The sequence below is a fragment of the Hypanus sabinus genome, chromosome 10 (assembly GCF_030144855.1).
Source record: "Hypanus sabinus isolate sHypSab1 chromosome 10, sHypSab1.hap1, whole genome shotgun sequence".
Classification (NCBI taxonomy): Eukaryota; Metazoa; Chordata; class Chondrichthyes; order Myliobatiformes; family Dasyatidae; genus Hypanus; species Hypanus sabinus.
In genome coordinates, this window is record NC_082715.1 from 130,786,866 (window position 1) to 130,798,122 (window position 11,257).

Genomic DNA, 11,257 nt, shown 5'->3' on the forward strand with positions numbered 1-11,257 from the left:
GCGCTGAGGCAGTGAGTCTGCAGTGCGGCATGCAACTGGATTCCAATGCCTTTGGCTACATCGGTTCATGCTTTTGTTTCAATTGCAGAAAATGAGAAATCGATAGACATCAGGGAGATTTCTCGTCATTTTGAAGACCCAAGCTACGGTTACAAGGACTTTTGCAGATATGGTGAGCAATATGTGCCCACTTTTCGAGCTCAGGTAAAACTTTAGAGATATCTTCTTTGGCCTCAAGTATTTGTTATATTTTGTATCAAAATGTTATGTTTTTAGGCTGTAGGACAGAATTTGTAGGATGCAGTGCCCAGGTTATGTTCGTCTAGTCATGTCATGAGGGTGAGGTACTTGAAAAAGCCCGGCTGGTTTTAATTTCTCTTTTCCCATTGTTATTGCTTGAATTATTAATAAGGTTGGAGACCAGAACAATTTCAAACCTACCCAAACATATTTTTGCATTAAAAGTATTGGACTATTTGGAGGATGGGTCATCAAAGTCACATTTTATTTTTATAAAATGTCAGGAGGAGGCTTTTTTTGCTCATTGGGACCACACCTGCTTCCAGGGAGCCAATTCCATTGGGACCCCTTCTCCCCATTCCTCTATACAAGTTGAGAACCCCTCATCTGAAATTCCAAATTCCAAAAACCTCCAGATTCAAATTTTTTTAAGTGCTGACATGACATCACAAATGGAAAATTCCTCAAGGTACTGGGAAGTTTCCCAGGTGATGCACAGGTCTCTGCACACCACAAACAGTTCTGGGAAGTGACCTTACACATGTAATGAACAAGTGTTAATGAAAAATAGAACACTGCATAAAGCAAAAAATGAAGATCCCAGTCACGTATTGAAAGAATGCATTCATCTGCTCAGAATTTATGCCACTTGACAGTATGCTGATCATGAAACAAGCAAAGATCTGTTGTGACAAACTGAAAATCGAAGGTAATTGTCAATATTCAGCAGCCTGGTTGCAGAAATTTAAGAAAAGGCACAGCTTTAAAATTTTAAAGATTTAAAAAAGATAAAGCGCCTGCTGATCCCGAAGCTTTGAGTTGTTAAGACTATCGCTAATGAAAATCTAACATCAGAATGTCTAAAATACTGATTTTTTTATGGTATATATAAAATCTTTTTTTAAAAAAAAAAGTAAAATACAAATATATTGTACTGTAACCTTTTAATCAAAACTGGGCATCATAGGTGAAGGCTGAAAGCCTGCCATTGTTTGTTGTTTTCACAGCTGATTCAGGTACTTTCCCAATGCTGCCATACTGCTTTTCTTCCCTTCATACATGATATTTTCACTATATTAATTATATGCGATATCTTTTACTGTTAAGTATATGCATGTGATGAACAGTAAAACAAAGTAGCACATAAGATTGAGTCAGAAATGATGGCGATCCCAAGATATCGCATCATGTATCCCAAAATCCAAAACACTTCCAGCTCCCAGCAATTTGGATACAGGGTACTCGACCTGTATTCTGCAGCATGTTCTATCTTAAACATGTCTATCATTACCCTCTGAATCTATTTCTCTTTGCTTGTAACAACTTCTAAGGAATATAGTAGCCTATTAACCTATCAGGATGAAATGAAATTGGAACACCCAGATGCCTTTTATATTGCTTCACCATGTGGGTGGACAGTATGCAAAGTCCACACAGGCAGCACCAAAAGTCAACTTGAGTCCTAGAAGGCATGAGGCAATGGCAATAACTGCTGTACTATGTCCCGTTCTATAGCAGTTGACTGATCAATCAGGTTAACAGTAAGTGTCTTTGGTGTGCTCAGTTGCTGTACTGCTTGTGATGAGTTGGCACCGCACACCTCTCTCCATTTTCTCTATTTTGACTGCTCAAGTTTATAGAATGACTTCCAGTTTACTGAGATTGGCTGAGTCTGTGATATGTTATCCTTTTATCTTGCTGATATTAATCACCAATACAGATTGATAAATAGGGTTTTGTTGTTTCAGTCTGTTAATATCATCATTAACAAACATTTAAACCATAGGCAGGGCCTATGAATATTATGCATTGTCTGGATTATCATGTTCCATGCTGAATATGATCAATTTTTAAAAACTATGTATGTTAATCCTTTCACAGGATTATACTTGGGAAGATCATGGGTACTCCCTTGTTAATCGACTTTACCCGGATGTTGGCCAGTTATTGGATGAAAAGTTTCAGAAAGCTTATAACCTGACTTACAACACTATGGCAATGCATAAAAATGTTGATACCTCAATGCTCAGACGAGCCATCTGGAACTATATCCATTGTATGTTTGGAATAAGGTCAGTTTACTTTTTTTTAAATGTACCTAATTTTGAAGTGTAGTGGTTTTTTTATATATATATATGTATATTCAGATTATTTGATTTCTGACAGGTATGATGACTATGACTATGATGAAATTAATCAGCTTTTGGATCAGAACTGTAAGGTTTATATAAAAACTGTGGTTTGCTCTCCATCAAAGACCACAAAAAGAATGTATGACAGCTTCTGGAGACAATTCAAACACTCTGAGAAGGTATGTAAGTTTTTCACTGAAAATTCAGAATTTGTTTTAAAACCTGCTCAGTATTTACTTTTCATTCACACATTGGCTTGTGGTAGGGTCTGTTCCAATGTGGTATTTCCATCTATATGGTGCCTCATTCTTGAGAAGAACTCTAACTGCAATTGTCCTGTATTTTAATGTCTAACATAATATTTCTCATATCTTTGGAATTTATAGGATATTTTAATATACTTCAATGCTGATGTTTCCAATTCATTTTAATATAAAGCAGAAACAGCAAAGTGGTATTTGTTAGCTTTACACCTTACAAAAGTTTTAAACTACATTCCCTTTGGAGGTGATAATGATAATGGCACCCATTGCAAATTTGTTTAACCATGAGCACATTGAGTAAATGAAATATGAAAAATCCAGGTATTATAATCACTAGCCAAATAATTTGACTCTAGCATCAATGCTAAGTGAACAGCAAATTCTCATGTAGAGACATGCTAACTTGGGGTTGCTTCCTTAGGGTTAGGGATGAGAAATTTCTCCTGGTGTCTTCACTACGGTTTCTTGTGCCATGGAGTATGTGTTAACTGAGGTTTGCTGCCTTAGGTTAGGGATGAGTAATCTGTCCTAGTGACTTTATTCCAGTCTTTTTTGTGCTATTTTTCCTGTTCAAAATGCACTTGTATCTATGTTTAGTAGGGACAGAGTTGTTCTTTAACTTAATGCCATTGAACAGCATGAAGCTTGTTAAAGCTGATTAACTTCTGAAGTGTAGTCCCATTTGTAATGATTGAGAACTAATGATATTCTCAAGCTCTGCAAAATTGTTTGTGTGTGTGCAAGAAAAACAGCTGGAGGATAAAGAGGAAAGCAAAACTTTACCAATTCAGTTCAGTTGTTTTCTTAAAACTATGGAGTTCCTCGTCTCCCTAAGGATATCTAAGAATGTCTTTTGTAATGTTCTGATTTTAAAATTCATGCTTGGTTTCAGCTAATTATGACTACTATATTTTTATTTAATTGATTTCAATTCAAACATAACAAATGTCATATAGCTGGTGAGGTCTCTCTCCCCCGCCCGCCCCCCCCCCACCTCCATAAAGATTAACGATTTCCTTGTATTGTGGGCCAGATGTTTGCTTTCAACTCCAGTTTGAACAAATACAGGTTTGTAGCTTCTTGGCAGTCATGTGGAGTTCATTATTTGAAATATCACTCCATCGAGCTAACTCTAAAAGAGTAGTTGGTGTACATTTTTACCAGCAATTTCAAATATTCAAATATTCCAGATGTAAAATTCAATTTCTCATTCTCTTTCCATCCTTCAGATTCATATAAATTTGCTGCTCATGGAAGCTCGTATGCAGGCAGAACTTCTCTATGCTCTGACAGCCCTTACACGACATCTAACATGAAGATCCTGCCCTTTCATGACCATTATTTGCCAGCAGAAGAAACCGCCAGCTCATTTGAACCAAAGGAAGCTAGTGACCCTCAAGTTCCATTGTGCCATACATCATGAGAGAAGTGTTGTGTCACATTATGGCTGGTCTTGCACAGAAGAGCAATGGAAGTGTGAAGAACCAATGTGCATACTATGTATTTGATCGCCCATGTGTGTTTTGGCAGCAAAATAATTTCTATTACACTGAGTTACTTGCATCATTAAAAACTGTTCTTTTTAAAATGTAGATGCTATAGGTAACTGGCAGTAAAGTACATTTTTGCATATATAAATAGGTTCTGACAGATTTTGTATCTCGAGAAATTTTGTAGTTGAAAGTTGTTGGTGCTGCTATTCCTGCCAATGGATTGCTGCAATCACCAGTTGTCTAAGCTGAGCTAAGGTCATCAAACTGTATACTGCAGCCATCTGAGCCCTATACTGTGACAAACTGCAGTGGTGACTTTATTTGCTGGAATTTTCCTGCAACTGTAAACTTCAGATGTTTCTAGAACTTGCATTTCTTCTGTGAAACTGTGTTTTATTTTCATATTTTGTTTCCGAAATTGGTGGCGTAGTGACGAATACAGTTCAGTTTTACCCAGAATGTTGTCTGAAAGAACACTGAGTTTCTCTGTCATCTGGGAAAAACACATACACTGCGATGTGTTCTGTATGTAGTTTGTAATGCAGGATATGACTGCCATAGCTATTACTACCTACAAAAAAGAGTTTAGTTATTTTTGACAGTGATGGCAGTAGTAACTGTGTCTGGGTGACTGGACAGCAGTGTTTAGATTGTAGCAACAAACTCATAATTTTAAATGTGATATTTTAACCATTAACAGCTTACCTAACAAAGCTGCAGTTGTTTTCTGTTTACCGAAGACCAATACCTGATTTAGTGTCAGCATGAAGTCTTTTGTATTTTCATCAGACGTTCATCATTTCAGTTGTAAAACTAAATATAGTAAATGTTTGAAAATGTAATTATTGACATTGAATTAAAACTGAATTTGTGGGAATATGTCTGTTTCTTTAATACTGTCAATGTTAATATTTAATGGAACCCCAATGAGCAAATTATCAATTAAAATTATGGATTATGTAAGATTTGGAAACAATATTTTTCGAAAGAATTTAAGAACTGAAAGGTTGATAGAACCATAGAACATTACAGCACAGAAACAGGTCTTTTGGCCCTACTTTGGCTGTGCCGAACCATTTTTCTGCCTAGTCCCACTGACCTTCACCTGGACCATAATCCCTCAATACACCTCTCATCCATGTACCTGTCCAAGTTTTTCTTAGATGTTAAAAGTGAGCCCGCATTTACCACTTCTTCACCTGGCAGCTCATTCCACACTCCCACCACTCTCTGTGTGAGGAAGCCCTCCACCTAATGTTCCCTTTAAACTTTTCCCCCTTCACCCTTAACCCATGTCCTTTTTTTTCCCTCCCCTAGCCTCAGTGGAAAATGCCTGTTTGCATTCACTCTATGTATACCCATCATAATTTTATACACCTCTATCAAATCTCCCCTCATTCTTCTACGCTCCAGGGAATAAAGTTCTAACCTATTCAACCTTTCTCTGTAACTTAGTTTCTCAAGTCCCGGCAATACCCTTGTAAACCTTCTCTGCAATCTTTCAATTTTATTAATATTCTTCCTGTAATTCAGTGACCAAAACTGCACACACTACTCCAAATTTGGTCTCACCAATGCCTTGTACAACCTCACCATAACATTCCAACTATTATACTCAATACTTTGATTTATAAAGGCCAAAGGACCAAAAGTTCTCTTTACTACCCTATCTACCAGTGATGCCACTTTTAGGGAATTTTGTATCTGGATTCCCAGATCCCTCTTCTACTGCATTCCAAAGTGCAATACCTCACATTTGTCTGTATTAAACTCCATCTGCCATTTTTCTAGCTGGTCCAAATCCCCCTACAAGCTTTGAAAACCTTCCTCACTGTCCACTACACCTCCAATCTTTGTATCATCAGCAAATTTGCTGATCCAATTTACCATATTATCATCCAGATCATTTATATAAATGACAAATAACAATGGACCCAGTACTGATCCCTGTAGCACCTCACTAGTCACAGGCCTCCACTCAGAGAAGCAATCCTCCACTATGACTCTGACCTCCCATTGAGCCAATGTCTAATCCAATTTACTACTTCACCATGTTATACCTAGTGACTGAATCTGAATAACTAACCTCCCATGCAGGACCTTGTCAAAGGCCTTACTTAAAGTCCACATAGACAGTGTCCATTGCCTTCCCTTCATCCACTTTCCTGGTAACCTCCTTGAAAAAATTAATAGAATTGTTAAACATGACCTGCCACACACAAAGCTGTGTTGACTCTCCCTAATAAGTCCCTGTCTATCTAAATACTTGTAGATCCTATCTCTTAGTACTCCTTCCAATAATTTACCTACTACTGACGTCAAACTTACCGGCCTATAATCTCCCGGATTACTTTTAGAGCCTTTCTTAAACAATGGAACAGCATGAGCTATCCTCCAATCCTCTGGCATTTCACCTGTAGATACCGACATTTTAAATACATCTGTAAGGGCACCAGCAATTTCAAAATTAGTCTCCTTCAAGGTCCAAGGGATTTATCTACTCTGATTTGCCTCAAGATAGCAAGCACCTCCTCCTCTTCAATCTGTATAGGTTCCATGACCTCATTACTTGTTTGTCTTATTTCCATTGACTCCATGCCAGTTTCCTTAGTAAATACAGATGCAAAAAAAAACCCATTTAAGAACTCCCCTATTTCTTTTGGTTCCATACATAGCCGACCACTCTGATCTTCAAGAGGACCAATTTTATCCCTTATTATCCTTTTGCTCTTAATATACCTGTAGAAGTTCTTTGGATTATCCTTCATCTTGACTGCCAAGGCTACCTCATGTCTTTTAGCCCTCCTGATTTAAGTATTTTTTGCACTTTTTGTACTCCTGAAGTACCTTATTTGCTCCCTGTTTCCTATACATGTCATATATCTCTCTCCTTTATCAGAGTTCCAATATCCCTAGAGAACCAAGGTTCCTTATTCTTATTCACTTTGCCTTTAATCCTGACAGGAACATACAAACTCTGCACTCTCAAAATTTCTCCTTTGAAGGCCTCCCACTTACCAATGACATCCTTGCCAGAGAACAACCTGTCCCATTCCATGCTTTTTAGATCCTTTCTCATTTCTTCAAATTCGGCCTTTTTCCAGTTTCGAACCTCAACCCTTGATTGTAGAGATGGTTTAAAAAACATTAGCAGTAAGAGGAATAAACTATTTGGTCTATCAAACCTCTTACACCATTTATCAAGAACGTGACTGGTCTTTTAACTTAGCTATGTTTTCCTGCACTATCCATGAACTCAGTGACTGAGCCTCCATTGTCTGTATGAAGAATAGCTTATCATTTCATTCTCAAATGAGGATTCTGTCCACCCACTCGTGGAGAGTGTTATTTGATATGTCCTTTAGTAGTTGGTAGAAAGGAAGCTAGTGTGTTGCTGCAGAATTCCCAGTCTCTACTTGTTCCTGTGTTTCTGTGGCATCTTCTACATTACAGTTTCAATCAAGAGTAATCACTATGCTTTTGGTGAATAATTTGGCAATGATAATGGCATGTTGAATGGAGGTAGGTGTTCATTGCCTGACACTTCAATGTCTCTTCCCATTTACTATTATCAAATGTTACCAGAGCCCTGATGCAAGAGCTGCATCAGCACCCTTTAGAATCTCAATCTAGGTGGTAAAACATTTCTCAATAAAACTAGTTTACTTCAAATGATTAGCTTCGTGAAGAGATCATGTGAGGTACCTCCGGTAAAATCATAAATGAATAAAGGGTGGATTTTTCTGATTAGCATAACATCTATTTTAGAAATTTGTAGACTTATATATTTTTTTAAAAGCCAGTTGGCAGAATCTTCTGCAATGTAGTGAACTCTTTAATTTGCAAGCTGCTTCCTGCAGCTCCACTTCCTTTAGAACAATTTTACATTTCTAAAATTGGTTTAATACGCCTATAGTGTGAAATTACAGATTTTAGCACCAATGTTGAAAGAAGTGGAGGAGAAAGGTTTATGTTCTCTGATGATTCTGAAAACCTTTGTTTGCAGAAGGTGAAAGCTGTGGCCATTCAGTTCTGATGGCCTTTCATTTCTGCCTGCTCTGAATTCTGTTGGGCAGCTTGACGCAAGTGGTTTGAAAACTGTGCCTCTTTCTATTCATGTAACTTGCCTGAGGCCCACTCATTCTTCTACAATTTTGCATTGAAAACTGGTGGGTGTTCCTGGGGTTAGTCCAAGGCCAAATGCAGAAACAGATGGCCTACTAAATGGTAAAATTCTGGTAAATACTGGTGTTGAGACACCAGTATTCATTTTTCTAATTAGTTTGCAACTGTAAGTTGGACATGATTGGTTGGAAACGTCCCTTTTCATATGTAAAAAAAAGAATTGAGAGACTGGAGATGGACAACTAGGATATTTTAAGTATCCTCCCTTCCTTATCATTTATGTAATATGTTGGCTCATTACTTCCTAAATTAAATCTCAAAAGAATCTCATAATTACTATGAATTTTTAAACAGGCTATTCAAATTGTAGTAGCTCTAATTTCTTTTTCCAGATCACCTTTTGAACTATGGAGTCTTGTAGTAAGGAAGGAGGCAAATATGCTCATCATATGACCTAAAATGTTTTTTCTGTTAATCAGATTTCCTAGTTTGTGATCCAGGTTACAACTCTTCAACTGGTCATTCTGATGTATGGGGGGGGGGGGTTAGTTACAAACCCCAAATATGCTTTCAACTAATGAGCTCCAGCTGCCCCACCGTTTACTGTGTGAGAACATTAATAAATATAGGACCTTTATTAAGGAGGAATGGGTTAGTAAGTTTGTTGATGACACAAAGATTGGGGGTGTTGTGGATACTGTGGAGGGCTGTCAGAGCTTACAGTGGGACATTGATAGGATGCAAAACTGGGCTGAGAAGTGGCAGATGGAGTTCAACCCAGATAAGTGTGAGGTGGTTCATTTTGGTAGGTCTGGTATGATGGCAGAATATAGCATTAACTGCAAGATTCTTGGCAGTGTGGAGGATCAGAGGGATCTTGGGGTCGAAATTCATAGGACACTCAAAGCGGCTATACAGGTTGACTCTATGGTTCAGAAGGTATATGGTGTATTGGCCTTCATTAACCATAGGATTGAGTTTAAGAGCTGAGAGGTAATGTTGCAGCTATATAGGACCTTGGTCAGACCCCATTTGGAGTACAGTGCTCAATTCTGGTTGCCTCACTACAGGAAGGATGTGGAAACCATAGGGTGCAGAGGAGATTTACATGGATGTTGCCTGGATTAGGGAGCATGCTTTATGAGAATAGGTTGAGTGAATTCGGTCTTTTCTCCTTGGAGCAATGTAGGATGAGAGGTGACCTGAAAGAGGTGTACAAGATAATGAGAGGTTTTGATCGTGTGGATAGTCAGAGGCTTTATCCCAGGGCTGAAATGGCTAGCATGAGAGGACAAAGTTTTAAGGTACCTGGGAAGTAGGTACAGAGGAAATGTTGGGTAAGTTGTTTACGCAGAGAGTGGTGAATGCGTAGAATGGACTGCCAGTGGCGGTGGCATAGGTGGAAACAACAGGGTCTTTTAAGAGACTCCTGGATGGCTACATGGAGCTTAGAGAAATAGAGAGCTATGGGTAAGCCTAGGTAGTTTTAAGGTAAGGACATGTTCAGCACAGCTTTGTGGGCCGAAGGGCTTGTAATGTTCTGTAGGTTTTCTATGTTCTACCACAAGCAATAGGAGCAAGAATGGACCATTAGATCCCGTGGGCCAGTTCCAACATTCAATGGGGACATGGTGGTGTTCTACTGCAATGCAATTTTCCTGCACTAATTATCCTTTAATTTCTCTAATGTTCAGATATCAATCAATCTGAGTTCTAAAGCAATGACAGGACGTTCACTGTCCTCCATGGCAGAGGGTTCCAAAGACAACCATATAATGAAGAAATTTCTCAAGCCTTGATTTCTTGGTGTCTATATATTAATATTAGGTTTATTATCATTGACATAAGAACCGTACTGGGCCTTTGGCCCATGATGCTCTGCTGACCTTTTTAACATGCTCTAAGATCAATCTAACTCTTCCTTCCTATATAAACATCCATTTCTATCATCCATGTGCAGATTTTAAAATCTCTTAAATTCCCTAATGTATCTGCTCTGCCTCTGGCATATCCTCCTCTACTTTGCTCCAATCACCTTAAAATTATGCCCCCACTTATTAGCCCCAGGAAAACATGGAAAACATCTCTGGCTATCCACAAGATGTGTGTTTAATGGCTCTGGGCCTATACTCACTGGAATTCAGAAGAACTGGGTGGGGGGGGGGGGCAGGGGGGCGGAATATCAAAGAAACCTAATGAATGTTGAAAGGTGTCAATTGAGTCGAGTAGAGTAGATTTGGTGGTTGAACCTGAGACCAAAGGACAGAGTCTCAGAATAGTTATTTAGAATGGAAATGAGGAGGAATTTCTTTAGATGGAGATTGGTTTATCTGTGGAATTTGTTGCTGCAGGCAGCCATGGAGGCTGAGACATTAAGGCAGAGGTTGATAATTTCATGATTAGTCAGCATGAAGGTATATGGGGAGAAGGCAGGAGATTAGGGCTGAGGGAATTCAATCGGCCATGCTGAAATGGCAGAGCAGACCTGATCGGCCAACGAGCCTAATTCTGCTCCTATATCTTAATGGTCTTGTACATATCTATCAAAGTTCAAAGTAAACTTATTATCAAAGTACACATATTTCACCATTTATTGCCCTGAGATTCACTGAGAACCAAAATAATAAATAAATAGTTAATATTATAACGTGTTGTAAAGTCCTTGAGAGTAGTCTGTAGGTTATAGAATCAGTTCAATGTTGGGGTGAATGAAGTTACGCACTCTGGTTCAGGAGCCTGATGGTTAAGGGAAAATAACCGTTCCTGAATCTGGTGATGTGGGAACTAAGGGTCCTATACCTCCTTCCTGATGGCATCAGCAAGAAGAGAGCATAGCTTGGATGGTAGAGGTCCTTAATGAATGCAGCTTTCCTGTTGACACCACTCCTTGTAGAAGTGCTCATAAGTGGGGAGGACATTACCTGTGACGGACTAGGCTATCCGTTTCTTTTTGTAGGCTTTCCTGTTCAAGGACATTGGTGTTTCCATACCAGGCTGTGATGTA

At 38.6% G+C, this 11,257-nt stretch overlaps 1 protein-coding gene across 3 annotated transcripts in view; it reads left to right on the forward strand.

Moving 5' to 3' along the window:
* Positions 1-5,005, forward strand: part of sesn1 (sestrin 1) — a 78,355-nt gene extending 73,350 nt beyond the window's left edge. For all 3 annotated transcript variants that reach the window (XM_059982981.1, XM_059982982.1, XM_059982983.1), the window contains exons 7-10: positions 89-204; positions 2,122-2,312; positions 2,407-2,551; positions 3,865-5,005. In XM_059982981.1, the coding sequence (XP_059838964.1) occupies positions 89-204; positions 2,122-2,312; positions 2,407-2,551; positions 3,865-3,951 (539 nt within the window). In that variant the 3' untranslated portion in view covers positions 3,952-5,005. The remainder of the gene's footprint in view (positions 1-88; positions 205-2,121; positions 2,313-2,406; positions 2,552-3,864) is intronic.
* The last annotated feature ends 6,252 nt before the right edge of the window (positions 5,006-11,257 follow it).